Source organism: Toxotes jaculatrix, chromosome 22, assembly GCF_017976425.1.
Source record: "Toxotes jaculatrix isolate fToxJac2 chromosome 22, fToxJac2.pri, whole genome shotgun sequence".
Classification (NCBI taxonomy): Eukaryota; Metazoa; Chordata; class Actinopteri; family Toxotidae; genus Toxotes; species Toxotes jaculatrix.
In genome coordinates this window covers 1702627-1723922 of record NC_054415.1, presented here as the reverse complement: position 1 = coordinate 1723922, position 21296 = coordinate 1702627, and the positions used below count along the sequence as shown (strand labels likewise).

The window sequence follows — 21296 nt, the reverse complement described above, 5'->3', positions numbered from 1 at the left end:
TTTTATGGGCCCGTAATTTCCTACTAATTCTCTAATAACATTGCAGGAGAGTTCCTGGAAAGAATGATGTAATTTGGTTCCAATTATATGGAATAATTAATTGCTAGTTTAAAGGTCAGTGCACAGCAGGGCAAGGCATACAAATTAAATAAAGTACATGAAAAATTAAGTTTCTAATGATGAAGCAATTATGAAATATATTATGGAAATTTAAGTTTTTCTTTCAGGGAAATCCCAAATTTCACTATAATTACAACCATTTTTTCCAGGAAACATTCAATGAAAGGATCAGGAAACTACAGACCCACAAAAGAAAATGTTACCAGATACAGCGTTACCGGATATTTGGACACGACTTGAAGGAACAATCTGACATGTTGATGAGTCCTGATTTGTTTTTTTTTTTATCTGAATTCAGATGAGAAGATGGTGAGAATACACCCTCCAAACATTTCTGGAGGGTCTACACTGTTAAATGCAGCTAGGTCAGCGGGTTTCTCTGCTTCCGGCCTTTAAGCTGATGAAACAGTTACTGATCATCTCATCTGACTCTGGGTAGGATGGGAAACAGGATGAGTTTTGGAGTGCTCCTTCAAAGCGTGAGCAAGTTCAGCTGAACCAGGTGAGAACAAGAGGTGAAGGTGAAGACAGACAAATAGATCATCTCTGCTTCAGGATGACATATAATTTAATCATGTTGTGATATTTTGCATTTTTCTCCCTGTCAACAAATCCTATAAAAAGACTGAAACCAACGATGAATATATTAACATGCTTGTTAGTATCATGTTAGTTTTTATTAGTAAGTACTTTGATAGTTTTAAATACATTTTCAAGACAAAATTCCAAACATATACTAGTTACCACTTTTCAAATTTTCAAAGAGCAGCAGCAAATGATTAATTTCGATTCATCTGCCAATTATTTTATAAGTAACTGATTAATCATTTTATCAAAAAAAGGTCAAAAATAGTGAAAAATACTTGTTATAATGGCCCAAAGTGAATTAACTGAGAAGACAGGCAGATTTATCGATAATGAAAATAATCTTTTAGTTGTTGTGTTATGAAAAACTAAAGTACTAGTAACTAAAGTAAACTAAAGTAAACAGTACAATCCAATGGGCTTCGAGGTGAGACCAACAGACAGTAGAGAAATCAGAACATACTGAGACTTACATGTTGGTGGTTTTGGTCTTTTCATAGAATTTGTTGACAGTAAGAAACATACAGAGCAAAAGCAGACTTTTCCTTTAAACATCTTCCTGAAAGGAGAGAGAGTCAAGAGGCAGATGAAGAGAAACAGGAAGTGTGGACAGGTGCCAAAGCAGATAAGTGAAACTGAAAGATGGCGTTTAAATTTTACTGGGTATTAATTCATTGTAATTCTGTGGTTATTGTGAAGTGTATGGAGCTGGAGTCTCACAGGAGACTAACCTGTGAGAACTGTCCCATATGAACAGGGGATGAACCCATGTTTAGCAGACTTCTTTCATGTGTCTGATGTGTGAAAAGAGTATGATGTAGACGTTCTCCACTACAGGAACTTAGCAACCCGTAACCTCAACTTGTAAGAAGCCCAAGAGAATGTATTCAGATGTCTTGCCTTTACAAGACTCTGAAAACACCCGACCAACCCAAAAAAAAAACCAGAACCTGTGACAAAAGCTACACTTCTACACTCAACTTACATGTTGTTAAGTTCCTGTGGTGGAAAAGGCCTAAATGTGACGACAGAGTGGGCGTCTCAGCTGAGGTAGGTCAGGACAGACAGAGGGTGAGGACAGACGGGGCATCTCAGCTGAGGTAGGTGAGGATGACAGACTGGATGGGCAGCCTGCAGACCGGGCACAGCTTATTCCTCTTTTTCAGCTTCCTGGCACAGACGTAGCAGGACATGAGGTGTCCAGTTCGCCCGTGGACGATGCAGCCGTTCTTTGGCCGGGACTGACAGATGAGACAGGGGTCCAAGCACGAGTCCGGCAGCCGCCACTCCGCCGACACGCTTCGCTCCAACTCAGGGACAGCAGGAGCAGGAGTTGGAGGTGAAGCAGTAGGGGAAGATGGGAGAAGCTCCTGGGAGTCGATGGAGGAGGAAGGCTGGGAGGAGGGCTGGGAGGAGGAGAGGAGATCCTGGGAGTTGGGAGCAGAGGAGGTGGAGTCAGACAGACTCTGCGACAGGATGGGAGGAGTTTTCGCTCTTTTCCCATCTGGAACATCGACTCCTTCGTTCTCCTCAACATCAGAACCTTTAGGAAGGAGACACATCAATCAATCGGTCAGTCATCAATAACTGGTGATTACTAGTGACAAAGCCACTGAAACCAAACAGACTATCTGAGCAGGAGCCAGCGTGTCAATGTCACCTTCTAAAACATCAAACAAGCTTTCTGCAGGTTCACCAAATCAGACTTAAGACTTCAGAGACTTAATAAAAGACGATGTTAAAGAGAGCTGAAATCCCTCAGTCGTATTTTGAGTTCATCACATTAATGTTTAAAACTTAATCAGTATCTCTGGACATTCAGAGCAGAGTCTGTTCAATTATAACATGAACTAATGTTAACTCAGCTGAAGGGGAGGCTGACAGCTTCAACAGGATCTGTTTAAATATCTGATATCTTCAGCTTTAATCAGTGACTTAGCAGCAGTTTGTTACTACCATAAGCAGAGACAGGTAGCATCTGTCACTAAACAAAGTTCGACTTCTGTAAAGTCAGAATAATGACTAAGTACGTAAAGTGGTCTGCACATAAGATCAAGTTCTTTGAAGCTGGCTTCAAGTAAAACTTTGATAAAATATTTGTTAACTGCTGAAACATGGAGGTGTACCTCTAAGATTAAAAAAGTACCTGGAGCTTCTTTGGCTGCTGATTGGCTGGTTGGCTTTGTGGGCAGAGGTTTAGGACCGGAGGGGGAGGAGTTAGTTATGTTGACAGACACCTCAGGCAGCCAGTCCTGGCGCAGTGTCCAGCAGCGGAGACAGTTTCTGGGGAGAGGGGGGTTCAACTCATCACACGTCACACACCGCCAGTAGTCCTGAGAGAGAAAACACTCTGTTAGACTGATGTAACATGTGTGTGCTTGTTTTATGTGTGTGTGTGTGTGTTTGTGTGTTTACTCACAGCTTCAGTGATCTCTGTGTCTTCATCAAAGGAGTCATCATCATCTGCCTCAAAGATGGTGACCTCATACACCTGGACACAGGCAGAAAAGAAATGATACTGTGAATATTAGCAGTCTGTCACAGCAGCAACAGGTAATGCTGATATTATTCTGTTTTTCTTGCTATCAACAAATCCCATGAAAAGACCAAAGCCAACAACGTATTATTCCATCTCTCAACACTTTCTGACTTCATTCCAGTCTGTGGCTCTCAGCTCCAAACCCACTGGTTCCTACTGAAAATGTAAATCACGTAAAAACAGAAATATGTAGTTTTATCTTGAATGAATATGCCACTCATCAGGCTTTGGATATTTGTTAGCAGGAAACATTAATTGGTGGTTTTGGTCTTTTAACAGGATTTGAATTATTCTAATTATTCTAAACAGAACATGACCAGACATATTCAGAGGTTAAGTGCTCAGGGTGTTTACCTGGTCATCAGCAGACAGAGAGGCATCGTCTTCATTGTAATCATCTGAGTCAATGGACTCAACCTCAAATTCGACGCTGAAGTTGTCGCTGTCTGAATCTGAGGCTGGGACTGTGACCTCTGACCTCTCAGACTAAACACACGGACGGAGTCAGTGTTATAAACCAATACAACAACAACTGTGATAAAACAAAGTCTGTGTCTTCGCATAATACTCACTGTGCTGTGTGAGTCTGATGATTGACTGCTGTGTCGGTCCCGCCCGCTTCCCAATCCACCAATCACACACCAGGACAGGCTGTCGTCAAAGGTAAGGGAGTAGCTGTCAGACCTTCTCCTCTTCTTACTTTCCTCTTCCTCTTCCCCCGCTGACTCTTCCTCATCCTCATCACCCTCTACACTGTGGGAGGGTCCTGTGGAGATCGAGTGGGTGGAGTTTAAATCACAATATCACAGGTTTATTAATAAGGACCAATGAGGTAGCAGTACTTAAGAGAAGACATTCACCTGGTTCATTGCTCCTGCAGCTCCTCCTCCTTCTCCTCCTCCTCCTCCTCCGCCTGTCTGGTGATGAAGAGCGACTTTCTGAATCTGCCTCCTAAAAAACAAACGCACACACACAATTGGATTTGGAACTCAAAGTCCATCCACCACTCCGTAGTATATTTTTTTAAATACTGTTTATAACTCAAACATTCAAACTCTTGTCACCTCGATGCATTTCTTTCTTGCACATGGAGATGATTACCAAACTCTTAGTTTCAACTGAAAATAAGTTTCAGTTATTTAAAACATTTTCACCCTCTGATTCCTGCAATTAGATAAGTTTAAAGCTAAGTTTAATAGTTTAAGAACTAAAAATCTTAGCAGCAGTGCAAACTAACGTGTCTCAAAGTGAAGCTAAAAGTAGCCTGTGTATTATGTGCTCCAGACACAAACAAGAACTAAGCTCCTAAAATATTTTAAGACATCAGAATGTTCCTTCTGTGTTATAAAGCTGTGTCTTACCTCTGTCCCTCTGTCTGTCTGACTGTTGCTGTGTGGTTCATTTAAGCTTGGTTGTGACTCTAAGAAAAAGAAAGGTGTTTTAGTTTGTGTTAAAAAAGTAGGGAGGACAATGAAAGGAAAAAAGAAAAGGAGCAGAGAGGGAGAGAAAGGAGGAGAAACACTCGAAGAGAAAGGAGTAGTTCTACCTTGGCTCTTCACAGCCACGAGGTTCTTTGTGATCATTGCAAACAGAGCTCTGAAACATAAACATGTTTCAGTTAACTTTTGTTATAACAGAACCAAGCAAACACTAACAGTGAATCTGAAACACAATCATCATCTTCTTCTATGTGAGTATTTCCTCTCTCACCGTGGCTCTTTAACAGAGAAGCTGTCGACTCCCAGCACCCGCCCCAGTGCATCCTGGGAGCAGTGGACGATGTGCTGCTGCTTCTGGTCGTACAGCTGCTTCTGGAAGATGTACTGACCCAGGTAGAACATCACCTGCAGGAAGACCATCACAGAATGAATGAAGGATTCAAGTGTACAGGTAACATGATTTACAGTTGTATTTTTCATTTCTATACAACAGTGGTTCTTAACCTCAAGGTTTGGTAGGGAGTTGCAAAAAAGTTGCTAAGTTAATTTAATTTTACAGTTTCACTACAGCTACTGTTTATACTGTTGTTACTGTTTTTTCTACTCAGACCGCAGCTGATCACTTTAACATCGGACCACAGACGTGCTGTACCTCCTTCATGGTGAAGACATCTTTCGTGGCTCCTGCATGTTGCAGCAAAGAATGGAACTCTACCTTTGGTCTGACCTAAACACACACACACACACACACACACACACACAGGAAAATGTTAAGTCATACAGTAAACAGTCAGTGAACAGTTAACAGCCAGTGAAGAAGTCAGTTGGTCTTACCAGTTTGTTGTCATCACCAGTGTTGGTGCTGAGCTCTGCGTCAGCTGACATAGTGAAGCTGATTGTTCCTGCACATAAATGCACAGACAAGTATGTTAAATTAAAGATGATCTGGATAATTATAAATATCAATACAGGACTGAAATCCTGCATAACCTTAAACACCTGAACATCACCTGTCAGTTTATTGTGTTGCCTCTGACTTTAACTTTAACTCATCATGTGGTAATGTGTCTCCCACTGACAGCAGACTGTACACTTGCACTGAACCTGATTTACAACCTGTTGATTGCTGAGACGTTAAATCATCATAAAACATCATCAAAAGAAAGTATTTATAGATGTGCTCAGTTAATCGCCTGTATCCATTTATTAGTACAGAGTTAATGTATCAGTTGGCCATCCTGTCAGTGCACTAACTTCTAGATAAAAACTAAATATTGCCTGAACAGTGTTGGTGGGGCTGAGCAATATGACTGACATTAGAATCATGATATTAGTAAAAACTTTCTTTTTTCCAAAATTAGAAATAGAAAAATTAAATTAATTTAGAATGAAAATAACTGCTAGTAGCAGCCCAAACTTTTACAGATAGAAAAACTTAATGCTCACCCAGCCCTTCATAAGTCTTACCACAGCAGTTATCAAGTAAACAGTTACTTCTCGGTTGTGAATCAGTCTTACAAGTATATAGTTATTTGTCAAGTACACAGTGTATTTGGTTATTAATTAAGCAGAAAGAGAAGTCTTACCAGTATATACAGAGTGAAAAGTATCAGCAGAAGTCCATCCTGTGCAAGTAAAAATAGATAAAGTGCTGTCAGAGTGGAGCAGAGTAGTGCTGCAGCCTTTTATAAACCAACTCAGACATGTCAAGACTAGACCAGCCTAAATGTCCTGGGCTAGCCTAACTGGGGCCTATCAGGACCTTACAGGCCCACTCAGGGCTGAGTCAGCAGCAACCTGTTGTATGTTCATCTTTAAAGGGACTGTACCAGTTGATTAAATCACAGAGCTCTGTGTAGACATGCCGGGACTAGTCCAGGATGACTCATGATGTAAATAACCAAACTTGCCAGGCTAACAACAATCACTCTAACCAGTGGTAACCGGGGCCAAGCAGGGCTAAACAATCAATACGATGCCTGTCTTCAGGCTTTGAAGTCAAAGTTGACGTGGATAAAAATTTAACCTGGCTTAATTTTCACATAACTAAACTTAAAAATTTTCCCACCCAAAAACATCTGTAATGTCTTTTTAACTAAAAATATAATAACTGTTAATTGCAGCCCTAATCTAATAAAATCTATAACCTGATTGTCAGAAAATTAAATATTTTAGTTTTGAGTCTCTGTTTTCTACTGGATTATACTTCCACATCCATGGAAATGAACGTGAAGATGCCAGGAGACAGCTCAGTGACAGGGCAGGATCGCTTGACCATAATACATGGGGTCACTTGATATGACCCCATATGTTAATCAAATGGCAGGCCTGAAAGAGACTGACGTTTAGTAACACAACTAATAAAATCACTAACAAAAAGAGCAGAGGAGTATGAATAATGAACGTGCCCAGGCTTGGCCCGGACTGGTTAGCCGCGTCTGGCACAGTTTGGCATAGCTTTGGTCACAGCTTTGGTCACTTCAGGGTGAACGTGTCTGGGCAGCGGTTTGTGTGTCTGTACAGAAACAGTGACTTGTTCTATAACAGCTGACACGCTACATGAGTCAGCTGTTGGATGGTCACCATTACAACACACACAGTGAAAATATGCCCGGACTTGTCCCGCTCAACTCTCTCTCTTTCTCTCTCTCTCTCTCTCTCTTTCATTATCAGGATATATTGAACTACATGTTAACATACTAACAGGAACCTCAATTTAAACAGGTCACAAACTTTAAAAAAAACAGTAAAACTTATAGATAAAAAAAGTATAGACATTACGTTTGCACGCTGTACAGTCTGCTGTCTGCTGAATAAATATGGCAAAAATAACAAAACGAAAACAACTGCAGCGATGTCAACGAGCGAACCTAAAATATCCTAACAAAGAGCTAAAGATTCCGTGATAATTTCTAACTTAACGTTAATTAATCACAACTTTCACGGCAACGAATAATTTCAGAATCACCCCAAACTAAATACAAAGGCAGCGGTGTTGCAACCGTTAAATCGAGCCGTTTGTTTGCTTACAAAAACTTCACACTGGAGTAAAGCCCAACGTTAAACAATTTAATGTAAAATAAACATCTCTATAACAATATCAAGAACTGAATCGAATGTAAAACCTACGACAGCGGTGAATTCGAGTTTTTAAAGTTTTAATGCTAAGTATTCGGCAATTTAGTTCTACAGAAATTTAGCGGACAGAGAAATAGCGGGCGCGTCGCTGCCCGTCGGTCCATGTATGCTCAGGCAGGAAACCCCGAGGCTCCGCGGCCTGCTAGCACGCTGCTAACCACCTACTAACTTGCACTACTGCTAAGATTACAGCACTAAATCCTGACGTAGTTACATTTAATCGATATTTACGCACCTTTCTGTTACTCTTGATTAAATAATAGCCCAAAGCGGAGTTTATCCACCAGTTTATCGGATCGTAGAAGTACTAACCACGCTACTACATGCTACAGTCTGTTGACTATTCCGTTGTTTACAGTTGTTTGTCTAGCGCTCCTGCTGGTTTAAAACCGACACTGCATCCAGGGCAATTATGTCATGGACATGACAAACATTTGTTTCTCGCTGTTTTAATAATTTTAACCGGTAAAATACATGTAATTCACCTCAAACATGTTTAATAAGTAAAAAAATATTTTTCCGTTGGTGGAAAAATACCCAAAAATATCTAATTACTAGTAAAAGGCCTGCATTGAAAATGTAAAAGTATAATCAGGAAAATGTTCTTAAAGTATCAAGAATAAAACTGCTGGACAAACTGTAATAATAATAATAATAAATTGTCACACATTTTGTGACATCTAATTGAATTGTTGACTGTTTACAACTGCAGCTAATCTGACACTTGGCTGTCAGGATCAGGAGCACTAACAGCCCTACAGTGCCAGTATTAAAAGAACTTCAGGAATTACTACAGGAAACACAGGCTTTTATTTTTCAAAAAAGATTAATAATTACAAAAAGACAACAATGATTCAAACTGTGTGTTTGTGCATGCATTCATCATGAGTTCATGGCTGTAACTCGTAGCCCAGTGGATCGAGACCTCGGTCCAACAGAGAGAGGGACGACTCCCTCAACTTCTGCAGAAACCTCCTCAGCTCCTCTTTGGAGAAAACCTGAATTTGTGGAGAGAAAGAGGCAGAGTCTTTGTCACTGGACCTGATGAATAATCTTTAAGATAACGCAGCATTAATAGCTTGATGAAGGCAGAACTGTTCTGTATCCAAAGTCTATGGTTACCTGGTAGAGACGGTGCTGGTCAGATGAGATGATATCAGCGAGTTGTAGCGCCTCCTGATGTCTGGAGGAGTTCTGCAACACACTGAGCAGCAAGAAGCTGAGGCGAGGCAGACACAGAGAACGCAACGCTGCCATCTGGTGGCTGCGCTCTGAATCCTGCTCTGAATCCTGAAAACAACCAAACAAGCCATTTATTAACCGTAGAATAAGGAACAAGTCAATGTTTAGCGCCTAGAACTAACGTGTGGGAACTAAATTTAGTCTCTGGTTTTTCTTCCTGTGCTGGAAATGACTTAAATGTATGGTTCATGTGTCCTGTCATAAACAGCCACCTGTCTGTTGTCAACCATCCATCCTCCATCGACAAACAGCAGCACGTTGTAGATTCTTTCTTTCACGTCTTCAGTCAGAACGTCCAGACGGCACGACCAGGCAGACAGGGACGCCTGACACAAACACAAAAGGACAAAGACTTGCAAGTGAACCAACCAACCACCAAGCACATTTACATGAGTGAGTAAACCTATATTGTTGTACAGTATTTCTTCCACCAGTGAAATGCATTGGTAGTGATTGTTGAGTATTTTTTCAAATTACAAACTACCTATATATAAGAAAAAGCAGGAACTAGGTGTGTGTGTGTTTGTGTACCTGATACTCCTTTTCTCTCATCTCATTGGCTACTCTCTCTGTGAATTTGGCCTCGGGGACAGGTGCTGGCTTTTGAGGGGCAGAGCTGCTGTGGCTGAACCAGTCAGTGAAAGCCTCATGAGCTTCCTGTAAGACACAATCTGATCAGTAAACCTTATTTACATTACCCGTGATATTATTTACAACATGGATAAAGAGGCTGGCTACAGACCAGATAGGCTCTGATACACAGGTGTTCTCTGATGGCATTCTCGTCCTCAGCAGGTAAGGTGGCCTGGCCAGCCCTCGCCCACTGGGAGCAGATCTCCTTCATCGAATCCTCTGGGACTTTAGAGAACACCGCCTTAGCTGCATCATGTTTCTGCAAGGCTAGGAGAAAGACATGAGGACAGACAGTCAGGCAGAATAAATGCATCATGGCTCTCACTGTAGACAGGAGACCCTCAACGACCAACGATTGCTACGACCTGCAAGGTGAGGATAAAGTGACTAACATGGACAGTGGAAGTGCATTAAACAACTATGATTATTCTCCTTATCAATGAGTCTGCCCATTATACTTTTTGGGACTTTTTTTGTCTTTAATAAGTAAAGTGTAAAAATGCATTACAATTAATATACATCATTTCCAGCAGAAAAAAAAACTGAGTACCTAGAAACTTCCTCATGATGGCGTTGGACTGCTTTAGGGCCTCGGCTCGATGCGCGGGGTCAAACAGCAGCCAGTCGATGACATCAATCTTCCTCTGGTCCTCCTATCAAAGAACAGCATTACGGTAACTCCACCCAGTTCTGCTGATACTACAAACAATCCTGTTCTTGCCTTCATGCGATTCATTAGAGTCTGATTTAATTTACTGTAATATTGCATGAGTAATCACATATTCCTCACATCCGAGGCATCTGTTTATAGACCGTTCACTTTGAATCCACGTAGCCCTGTATCTAACATATGTAGGTAAAAGTCTGTTTATATGTAAATGTATTCAGTACCTTTGTGGTTCCCGTCTCCAGCGTCTGGTTGTGGTGTGTAAACTCGGGGTCGTCTCTCTCCCTAACAGTCTCCACCACCAGCTTAGTTATCGCAGCAACATCTAAACCTACAAAATAAACACAAACATTCAGTGTTCTCTCAGTAATAATGTTTCTTGTCTTACTGGCCTCAGTGTTTCGCTGTTTTCCATCTCACCAGCTTCAGTGGCGAGCTGCAGGCAGCAGGGGCGGAGCTCCGCCTGGGTGACAGTCTCCAAGAAAGCGGCGTACTGAGCTGTGGAAAGATCGGCTGGTAGCTGGCCAACGTAGCTCGCCACGAGGTCAGTCTGCTGATCCCGAATCAGAAGGGAGACGTACGCCTTCACCACATCCACACACACCTCCTCCTTAGAGAGAGAGACAGGTGGACAGAAACAGACATCAACATGATAAATGTGATTTTAAAAAATGGTCCTGATAAAACAAATGGTGTACTGCACTTATAAGCCGTAAATTTCATCTACTTTACCTTCAGCGCCAAACCCAGAGAGCGCAAAAACAGCACGAGGTGAGTCATGAAACGCAGCAGGTGGGAGGGGACGGGCTTAGAGGCTGTCAGCCAATCAGAAAACTCTTCCAACAGACCTGTGAGAGAGACAGGGAGAGGTTCAGTGTTACAGGAAACGTTTTAGAAATCTTAAGCTATAATGATAATAATGTAATATCTGTTTTTTCTTTTCCTTCCTGTGTTTGTTAAAGAGCAGGTCTCCAAGCAACTATCAAACGTCAGTGGAGAGGGGGGGCTGGGGTCGGGGGGCCTTACCATCCAGGTCTCCCAGGATGACAAACTTCTGGATGATGTGGTAATGCTCCCTTGTCTCCTCCAACACTCTCTGCACACACAAACAGAAAGAAGCTGCGTTTAAGCTGGGTTCAGCCATGTGACTTTGATGTTCACCTATCGCATTCAGTCAGTGTGTGAGTTTCACCTTCAATTCTGAGGCTTGAAGCTCCTCAAACACCTTTTCCATGGTCCAACTGAGGAGAAAGACAGAACCAACTGAAATTACTTGCCTGCCTAGCAACATTAAGGCTACAAACATCCCATAATTCAACACTGCCTGATCTTGTGAACATGTACATTAACTATCTGGCTCTCAGATATAAGACAACCCCCACTTTTTCAAATCTAATTTCCAGAATTCGGGCCAGTGTGGTATTTTGATGTGTGTGTGTCGTACTTGGCTTCCAGGTATTCTCGTGGCAGGGTCTCCACTTCCTGGTGGCCCATACCCGATGACATCAGATCCTTTTCAACCAGCGAGTCGACCATCACTCTGAAGTACGCCCACACACAGTCCTCCCATGATTCACACACTGCCAAGAGCTGACACACACACACACACACAGAAACAGACACATACTGTTAATGTATATTATCCACTGTCAGGAGGTGGCTCTCTACCAATGATACAGACAAATCTGTCCTTTCATGTACTGAATGCCAGGTTTGCACAAACAGAATCACACATACATACAAACTGGTGATATTACCGGTTTAAGGTTTCCACTCAGGCTGGCGTAGATCGCTTTCTCATATCTGTTTAACTGCTCCTAAAACACACACACAGCAGGTTAACGTTGCACGATGTTCTGTTCTTTTTTGAGTCTAACAAAAAAACATAGATCATGCTCCCAATCAGGGTCATAGCATGAAATGCATATTGATGTCATTCAGTGTGACTTCCCTATTATATACACATTGTCTTCAGCATCACAGTAATCCAGTGATGTCTGTACATCCATGGGTACACTGCAAACAGGAACTCATAACAGCTAATTCTGCTTATTTTTAATGGAGACAATTTGCCAAAATGTAAACAAATGTAATCAGTGTTTTGTCTGTGGACTGTACGCTGTATCCTCATGAACCCACAGCTCAGATCAGCTTTCCTGTGTGTGTGTGTGTGTGTTTGTGTTGTACCTCCTCAGCCATTCTCCAGCAGCAGGCCTTCCAGATTCCTCTTTGAGGGTTTCCTTCGACAGGCTGCAACTCTATACTGCCTGCAGACAAAGAGGAATGAGATCATGTGGAGAGGACTGATGGATATACAAAGGTAGACTCACAAGCAGATGTTAGGACACAAAACCTATCAATGCCATTGGCTGCTGTGTGGTTAGTAGGTGGGTTTGTGAACAACAGTATCGTGAGTCGTGTGTCCATGCTTACAGGCTGACTATAAAACTCAGAGGTTACCTGAGGTCATGTTGGGGTCATGGTAGAGTTTCCAGCCTTCCAGAGTTGCTGCTCTCCAGGCTTGACCACAGCGTTTACACAGCCTCTGAGCCTGAACACACACACAGAAGCAGGTTTGGGTGTAAATATATATTTATAAACTGATTTCATAATAGCTATAACTGGAAGATAAACTTCTGAATATATTAAGCGCATTAAGAGGGGATATTTAATGACTAGTGTGAACAGGGAGAATGATTACAGACAATTAAAAAACCTGTTTCAGTGTTCATATGGGCACCCGACTAATCTTTTAAAGTGACAAATCTTTCTATTGCTGTTAGACAGACAGACAGATAGATAGATAAATACTTTATTCATCTCCTGTTCTGTTGTTATTAATTTGGGTGTACTGGCCCTTTAAATACAGTATAAACCTAAATCTGTCTCTCTCTCTCTGTATCTCTACCTCCTCAGTCATCCCCGCTCTGATCAGGGTGAACAGGTTCTTTAGCAGTCGGGCATCGTCCTCTTTGTCCAGGTCAGCCAGGGGGCGCTGCTGCCGGAGAGGAGCGTCTGGGTCCTGAACACACACACACATTCATTATCTATACATTTAGAAATCACTAGGGATGAGGAAGTGTGTGTTGTCATGGTAACATGCCTCACCAGTTCAGTGACCAAGGGAACAGTGAAAGCAGCACCACTCTTCCTCCTCATCTTGAGAGCATGAAGAGTGTTCTCCCTGAGACACACACACACACACAGTTTGCTGTGGTACTCCTTTGGTACTCAGTCAAGCAGGAACTCAAAGATGATTGTATTACACATTACCTTAGACTTGATTTTTAAGTACAGACAGATGGGAACTCACCAGCAGACGTTTTTTGCATAGTATTCTATATTATCAGAAAAATCTCCAATCTGATCCTTGGCAATGCACTCCAGCCAATCAACCACCAGCTGCAACGCAGTGACCAGGCAGTGAACAACTAGCAGGTGGGTTTTTATGCACATTTTGAAAGTCTTGATGTATCACTGTAGGCAGTCCATGTATGTGTGACTGTTACCTGACTCTGTCGTATGACAGCATCCCGCTGAAAAAGCTGCTCCACCACAACTTTCTCACTCTCACTGGGAACCTACAAACACACACGCACACAGAGGGAAAGTCAAAACAGCTGAAAAGCTAAATGAGTTGCAGCAGCGCAGCCATTAAACTGTCACTCACAACCATGTCCGTCATGATGTCATCTTCCAGCGCCAACTGGACCCGATCCCTGTGGAAACAGACAGGTTATCTATCAGAGACAAGCAGACAGCCAGTCAAACAGACAGTCCCTCAGGAAGACAGGTACCTGTAGAGTGAGGTGATGAGTCTCCAGGAGTTGCTCTCCTGTTGCAGCAGCCAGCGGACTCCAGCTGTTTTACTGTTCTGACCCGCTCTGAGGACCACAGACTGCAGCACATCCACCTTAAATATGGTGGATTTGATAGTAGTTCAGCTTTTGAATTCATGTTAAAATCAAACATCTACGATCATAAATCCAGCGGTTGGTCTGCTTTGCTTTCACACCGCAAACTAGCTCTTTGATTGACGGTCTAAAACTAGTACTCATAAACATCAGACATTCATTATCACACACACTCACACAAAGCCCACCTTGTCCTGGCAGAGTGTCTGGTAATCCTCAAGCAGCTCAAACACTGCAGAGGAAGAGTGTTTCAGAAAAGATGCAAGGAACTCTGGGAAAAGACTAGCAGCCGCTGAAAAGATCAAAAACCACAGCGTTAACAAGCAGGAGTATTGTAAACTAACACTGCAGAGTAACAGGGTGTGCTTGTTTCACTCACCAGCCTCTCCTGGGTCGTCCTCTTTTAGCAGGGCTGAGCTAAGGTTGGTGACATCTTCTGTGAAGAAGCTAGTGTTCTCCAGTCCCGAAACAGGGGATGTGTACACACTGTTGGTCCAATCGCTGTCATCCAAATTCTATACACATAAACACACACCATCAGTAATCATGGATTTTTCATGTAAGTTGTCACAGTCACAACTCTGAGTGTGTGTGTTTGTGTCTCACCAGACTGCTGAGTGCGTTTCTGGGTGTGTTTGTGTATCGAGGTGTTCGACCTCCTGGAGCCAAAATGGAGGAAACATCTGGAACCCTGGGAGTTACTGAGAAAGAGGGAGAGGTGAGACACGAGTGGGGATTTAGTCAGATGTGGAGCTCTTTGATATGAGAGGTTATTCAATAATCAGCTTGGACTCAGGCTTAATATCAGGTGACTGAAGGACGACTATCTGAACCAGGATCTGTGTGTGTGTCCTACCAGCCTGTCTGAACAGTGAAGCAGGAGTGGTCCTCAGCAGGGAGCGGGCTGGTGTTACTGCGGAAACAACGGGGCTGCCGCTGCCGGGTGACGGGACTGAGACCAACAGTCAAGAAAACAACTGCACTGACAGTCTGGACATTACACTGGTGATGAAGCAGCATTTCCCATGTAAAGCTAAGCCTTTATTTTGGCAGTCTCCACCACCTTGAAATGCTTTTCTGTGTATTTGTGTGATACCAGCCTCACTGTTTACTGTTCTCTCTCCTACAGCCAAATTATGTTACTGCTACTGTTCCATAGCAGTCAATAATCACAACTGTTACTGTTTTTACTAAAACTAATAACAGCAATGGGTCTGCCTGACGCCATGAACACCTCTCACGCAGTAACACATTGAAACTTCCAGATGGAGGATACAGGCCACCTTCTTCCTCCTCCGGCGGGCAGCGATCGTCACCTCGTCATCTCGAACCACAGGAGACGGCAGCTCACTCTGACCCCTGGATGACAGAAACAGTACATATATGATATCACTGACATTAGTCTAATTAAATACCTTCTTAAAACAATTTCACTTTAAAAACTATCACATCCTTCATAAACGAGATATTACTGCAAGAATGTTGCATTAGACTGTATTCGTTTTAGCTGGGTGTACCTAATAAACTGCCAACTGAGGGTAAGGTATTGTAGTATTTACAGTAGAGATCTTATTGCATTGAGTACTTTTACCTTTAATACTTAGTACATTTTCCTGATAATTCTTCTGTTCATTTATGTAGGTAGTATTTTAAATGCAGTATTTACAGTGCACTATTATTACTTTTACTTCATTACTCCCTTCACTACTGAGTTTATGTCAATACAACACAAACCAGGTAACACTTAGCCTGTTAGCATCAGCGCTGATTAAGAACAGCAACGTTAGCAGTCTTAGCATCGTTAGCCCCAGCTAACTAAACAAAACTAAACCCACTGCGGACCAGCTGGCTAAATAACCAGCTAACGGCCAGAAGCGCTGTTCACATGTAAAAATACAGAGGTGTGACAGCTTATCAAAGTTAAAAAAATAATAAATAATATATTTTACCAGTCCATAGTAGCGAGCTGTCAATTCCCGCTTCACGAGGTTTAACAGCCTTCTTCTTCGTGTAGCTTATATCTCTTCTTCTTTCCTTTGAATCTGCGGTGGACTGGATGCCTGGCGGCACACTGCTGCCCCTGACGGTTCAACGTTTGATTTGTGTTCAGTTTAAAGTTTTTAGGAGAATGGTGATTGTTAATGAACATTTAGATTAAATGTTAACTAAGTCCTTACTGTGACATACTCATTGGATTTTTATTTTTTCAGATATTTTTCCTGTCTGTATTTGGCCCACACAGTTTTCTGATCTCTGCTCTCTACCCTCCAGTCCGTTAGCGGCCGCTGTTGCTCAACACACGGACGTTGAACGGTGCAAAACACAGAGGAAGCAGGAACACACAGGGCGGTTTTCAAGCAGAGAGCACGGCTGTATTCAGCTGGACAGCAGGGAAGAAAATCCTCCAGTGCACCAGCGGGGATTCGTCACTGCAAAGGCCGGGATTGGAACTCTGACTGCCGCGGGACAGGCGCACGCACAGCCCGGTAACTAACTGGTGGTTGTTTGGTCGAAGTGAACAAAACACAGAGGGGAGACGCGGAGAGACAGATGGAAAGATGGAGACCCCAGGTAAACTTTTCTTATTGCGTGGCAGAATGAGAGACAGTCAGACAGACAGGCAGACAGACAGAGGCAGTAGTCTCGTCAGACTGTTCATTCTCCAGACCCTTAAAACTCTAACTGTGCCGTGTTGACTAACAGCAACACATATAGTTTAACCTGTAATTTACTCTTTAACCTGCATCAGTTACGCCGAACTTCATTTTAAAAAACCGTTATTTTGCAGTAAACCGTTCCAGTCCGATGCACGTTCTCTTACCTGTGATGTTATTGGTGAAAACGATGGAGGAAAGTAATTAAGTACAGTTGCTCAAGTACTTCAACCGTTAGGTACTTGTACTTGTACTTTACTTCAGTGTTACAGTCTTATGCGAGGCTGCGTTACTCCTAACTACTGAACTCTCTAATTCACCAGATTCATCTGACAGTTACAGCCACAACTAACTTTGCACGTTTTACATAAACATTGTCAGAGATCAAATTTTAGTAAAATTATCAAACATAAAAGACCACAAAACTGCACATTTTTGCACAACATTTATTACGTAAAGCCACTGTAAGTATTACAGTGTAAGACTTACTGTGTTAGAATATTAACACGATTCCCTGCAGAGGATTGTCTTTGATGTGGCTGAAGTTTTAGACTTTCTAACATTCACCTTCTCTGTCTGTGCAGTGTGAACAGGCAGCTCAGCGCAGTTAAACAAAGCTCGGCTGGAGTAAGCTAAGCTGGGACACCTTCATAACTATGGCTGATAGGCTGTTTAGTTTTTCAGCCAACAGGCGCATCATCGCCGGGCTACTGGTCAACCTGCTCTCCTCCATCTGCATTGTTTTTATCAACAAGTGGATCTACGTACACTATGGCTTCCCCAACATGACCCTGACCCTGGTTCACTTTGTGGTCACCTGGCTGGGACTCTACATCTGCCAAAAAATGGACGTTTTCTCTCCAAAAAGCCTCCCAGTTCGTAGGATTGTGTGGCTGGCTCTCAGCTTCTGTGGGTTCGTGGCCTTCACCAACCTTTCCCTGCAGAACAACTCAATAGGAACGTACCAGCTGGCTAAGGCCATGACCACACCCGTCATCATCCTCATCCAGACCACCTACTACAAGAAGACCTTCTCCACCAAGATTAAACTGACGCTGGTAAGGAAAGCTAAAGTCATCTCCTTTTCTCATTAAGTTTTGGAGGTTCCTTAAGTTGTTCATTGGTTTTCAGGAAAAATATTGTCTTGTTTTTCTGTAATTTATGACTGGTTTTGTTGTTTTGAACTTCAGCTTGTCTGTCTCTCCAGGTGCCCATAACGTTAGGGGTGATACTGAACTCATACTATGATGTGCGGTTCAACCTGCTGGGGACAGTGTTTGCATCGCTGGGTGTTCTGGTAACATCGCTTTACCAAGTGGTGAGTAAATATACGCCTTGGTGTTAAACGTCTACAGGACAAGAAAGACAAAGTCACCGGAATAAATGAAGTCCTGTTCTCTCTCTCTACCTGTCTGTCTCTCTGCCTGTCTCTGTGTCTGCTCAGTGGGTGGGGGCGAAACAACATGAGCTCCAGGTGAACTCCATGCAGCTTCTGTACTATCAGGTATGACTCAACACCAGAGACAGATAAAATTCACTGTATTGTTTTTTATCTGGAACACTGCTGCACAGTGCACTCTGCCTCCTGCACTGATCACTGTTAGCAGTGGCTTGCTGGTGGAACTGGTTTGTGACTTACTGGTCTTAACTTCTTTGGTCTTTATTTGGGACTTGACTTGGGACTTATTGGTTTTGACCTGGGATTTGATTTAGGACTTGTTCCCTTTCACTTGGCAGTTGCTGGCCTTGACTTGGGACTTGACCTGGGAGTAGCTGATTTAGACAGACGGGGTAAAATATACAAAAGGATAAAAATAAAAAATGTGTTCAGTGGCTGTGATACGGGTCGGATAGAGACCAGCACCATGCATCCCTAAATATTTGTGTGTGTTGTGACTGTAATAGTTGCATGTTATATTAAGTCATAATGGGATGTTATGACTAATGTTAATAGTGACTGTCCTCTCAGGCTCCTCTGTCCTCAGGCTTCCTGCTCTGCATTGTTCCTTTCTTCGAGCCGCTGACTGGAGACGGAGGAATATTTGGACCCTGGTCTCTGCCTGCTCTGGTCAGACTCAACATCTCACACACACGCACACACACACCCCACACACACCCACGCACAACATTTTTAATCTTGTAGCAGGAATATTGTTTTGTTAGCTACACATGCATTACATTTAGTATTTACTATGTGTAAATATTTAGAAACAGCTAATCCCAATCTAAGAACTAGTTTGTGCTTTAACTGAGTTGTACATGAATTTCAATTAATGAAATTACAACTAGGCTAAGTTTGAACTTATGAGTAGCTGCACCTGGCTCCGGGCTTTTATTGTGAAGGCCCTGATTTACTTCACTGTCATGTTGCTGGGGTAACAGTGTTGTCCTTTTGTTGTCTAGGTGACAGTGCTGTTCTCAGGTGTGGTGGCGTTCCTGGTCAACCTATCCATCTACTGGATCATAGGAAACACCTCAGCTGTCACGTATCCTTAAATACACAGGGACCCAAAATGGCCACCTGGGGTCGTCTGAAGGGTTTTGGGGGTGTTTATCAGACCTTTGGAGGTTGAGGATGGGGGTTTGCGGGTCTGTAAGGCTCCAGGTTCTTATGGACAGATGTATGTTGTATTTTGAAGTAGCTTAGGGACTCTGTTAAGTGGTTTTGGGGGCTTTTGAAGAGCTTTTTGGTCTTCTTGGGTACATTTTTCAGGAAAGTATTTTAGATATTCGATTATTTTAGATGGGTCTTGAATGTGTTGTTGTTCTCTTGACTCTAGTTTGCAGCTACAACATGTTTGGTCATTTTAAATTCTGCATCACCCTGGTAGGAGGCTACCTGCTCTTTCATGACCCACTGTCACTCAACCAGGTGAGTCTACCCTGTGCTGCTCTGATGATTCAAACCATGAACCTCCAACCCACAATCATTTTCTCCAAACTGTCTTTTCTCAACCTGTCTCTCTGTCTTCTTGCCTCACACTCAGGCGTTGGGGATCCTCTGTACTCTGGCAGGTATTCTGTCTTACACTCACTTCAAACTGGTTGAACAGGAGGAGGGGAAGAGCCGCCTGGCTCAAAGACCGTAGGATGACTTACCTGTCAATCAACTACACAGATTCCTGCCATTGGCTGCCTGCAGTGTGACTGGCAGAGACCTCTTAATTTTTTTTCTATTTTATTATGAGTATTTTTTTAGGAGATTAAAGAATTTCATTGTGGTTCCCTGATGGGATTAAATGTGTACAACATGTCGACATGCATGACATGTGCTCTTCATGCTCTTCCCATGGTTCTTTGTTCAACAACTCACTGCTGCTGTTTGTGGCGTGCTGTTGGCAGATTGAATCAGAAGGACAATACAGGGTGGACACAGTTAAAGGTCTGTAAAAGACCCTGTGAGCGAAGCATCAAACCTTCATCTGCTGCTGCAGGCAGGCGCTGCCTTGAAAATAAAAATAATAAATATTTTAGTAAAATAATAATAGCAATTTTTTCCTGCTACTTCAGCTCATCAAGCAGAAAACAATGGCAGCTCAACATACACAACCAAAACAAAGTATTTCAACACTGTACATCCTCTTTCACCTGTTTCTGCTTTTAGATACTCAGACAAACTACAGTATACTAAAATGCCCACAGACATGAGAATCTATCAGCTGTTAAGGAAAAGTTTGAGAACCACTGCACTAAGGTCCCACCAGCCAAAGGAAAAGAGAGGGACTGTGATTAAATCAATTGTTATCCTTTTTTTTATATAAACATGTTTGTAGTTTAAATCCTTGTTATTTACACACAAAAATCAGAACCTATCCTTTAATATACCTCAGCGCTGACTTAGGATGATAGTTGCACTAGTCTCTCTCAACATGAAAAATTATGGAGTGATTTCACAGCAGAATGTCACTGTTGAAAATGTTGATGGATCTGAGCCTTTAAACAGAACAGTTGTCAAACAGCAGGAACAGTGTTGGGTCATGATCTTTTTGTTGTTTTAAATTCAGTGTTTATCGTCATAGAATTTCAATTTCTACTTATGAACGACTCTTAGTCTCATTCAGTGTTAGTTTAATTTTCTTATTTTTCTTAATTTTTAAATAAATTTTTGATAATTTTTTGCTGCGTGTGAAGAATCTGATCACACCCACCTAACAGAGATGTAGTGATTTCTACTTTTTTTTTTTTTAAACATTTCAGATGCATACCTACACCTGTAGGATCACAGGTGGTGAGGGACAGGCAGGTGGTGTGGAGGTCAAAGGTTGGGATGGTGATTAATCCCAGCTGAAATCTGTTGTATATTTAATAATTTAAAAAGTGCTGAAATAAAACTCTAATCTTCATTACAGGAACCAACAGTGTTTC

The 21296-nt window shown here is 42.3% G+C and overlaps 3 protein-coding genes across 3 annotated transcripts; 1 reads left to right on the top strand and 2 right to left on the bottom strand.

Moving 5' to 3' along the window:
* Positions 1–359: 359 nt before the first annotated feature.
* Positions 360–8189, bottom strand: mdm2 (MDM2 proto-oncogene). Its single transcript, XM_041030370.1, has 13 exons — positions 8057–8189; positions 6270–6308; positions 5518–5585; positions 5336–5410; positions 4955–5088; positions 4791–4840; positions 4606–4664; positions 4105–4195; positions 3817–4010; positions 3599–3730; positions 3125–3196; positions 2852–3038; positions 360–2248 (listed from the first exon to the last, which is right to left on the bottom strand). Exons 3-13 carry the CDS (start codon positions 5566–5568, stop codon positions 1797–1799), a joined length of 1497 nt encoding a protein of 498 aa, XP_040886304.1. The 5' UTR covers positions 5569–5585; positions 6270–6308; positions 8057–8189; the 3' UTR covers positions 360–1796.
* A 423-nt stretch (positions 8190–8612) lies between these two features.
* Positions 8613–16302, bottom strand: nup107 (nucleoporin 107). Its single transcript, XM_041030647.1, has 27 exons — positions 16227–16302; positions 15554–15636; positions 15134–15229; positions 14884–14978; positions 14657–14792; positions 14466–14569; positions 14161–14276; positions 14034–14082; positions 13873–13944; positions 13677–13765; positions 13472–13547; positions 13272–13385; positions 12824–12914; positions 12551–12630; positions 12121–12180; positions 11808–11953; positions 11556–11604; positions 11390–11459; positions 11096–11211; positions 10784–10973; positions 10588–10694; positions 10247–10349; positions 9806–9963; positions 9595–9720; positions 9276–9389; positions 8944–9111; positions 8613–8819 (listed from the first exon to the last, which is right to left on the bottom strand). The coding sequence occupies exons 1-27, from the start codon at positions 16232–16234 to the stop codon at positions 8712–8714; spliced, it is 2724 nt and encodes a 907-aa protein (XP_040886581.1). The 5' UTR covers positions 16235–16302; the 3' UTR covers positions 8613–8711.
* Positions 16303–16623: 321 nt separating this feature from the next.
* slc35e3 (solute carrier family 35 member E3) lies at positions 16624–21283 on the top strand. Its single transcript, XM_041030682.1, has 8 exons — positions 16624–16848; positions 17516–17989; positions 18139–18249; positions 18376–18435; positions 18901–18999; positions 19335–19417; positions 19719–19803; positions 19919–21283. The coding sequence occupies exons 2-8, from the start codon at positions 17588–17590 to the stop codon at positions 20018–20020; spliced, it is 942 nt and encodes a 313-aa protein (XP_040886616.1). The 5' UTR covers positions 16624–16848; positions 17516–17587; the 3' UTR covers positions 20021–21283.
* The last annotated feature ends 13 nt before the right edge of the window (positions 21284–21296 follow it).

What these genes read in the sequence shown, in the direction of transcription:
- mdm2 (XM_041030370.1), bottom strand. Translation starts at nt 5,568, where the DNA reads ATGTCAGCTGACGCAGAGCTCAGCACCAACACTGGTGATGACAACAAA. An exon ending in CTGCAGGAGCAATGAACCAG is followed by an intron (nt 4,011 to 4,104) that starts GTGAATGTCTTC and finishes CGATCTCCACAG; the next exon opens with GACCCTCCCACAGTGTAGAG. An exon ending in ACACAGAGATCACTGAAGCT is followed by an intron (nt 3,039 to 3,124) that starts GTGAGTAAACAC and finishes TTTCTCTCTCAG; the next exon opens with GACTACTGGCGGTGTGTGAC.
- nup107 (XM_041030647.1), bottom strand. An exon ending in GGACGACCCAGGAGAGGCTG is followed by an intron (nt 14,570 to 14,656) that starts GTGAGTGAAACA and finishes TGATCTTTTCAG; the next exon opens with CGGCTGCTAGTCTTTTCCCA. An exon ending in CTCATCACCTCACTCTACAG is followed by an intron (nt 14,083 to 14,160) that starts GTACCTGTCTTC and finishes CTGTTTCCACAG; the next exon opens with GGATCGGGTCCAGTTGGCGC.
- slc35e3 (XM_041030682.1), top strand. Translation starts at nt 17,588, where the DNA reads ATGGCTGATAGGCTGTTTAGTTTTTCAGCCAACAGGCGCATCATCGCC. An exon ending in TAACATCGCTTTACCAAGTG is followed by an intron (nt 18,250 to 18,375) that starts GTGAGTAAATAT and finishes GTGTCTGCTCAG; the next exon opens with TGGGTGGGGGCGAAACAACA. An exon ending in CCTGGTCTCTGCCTGCTCTG is followed by an intron (nt 19,000 to 19,334) that starts GTCAGACTCAAC and finishes TTTGTTGTCTAG; the next exon opens with GTGACAGTGCTGTTCTCAGG.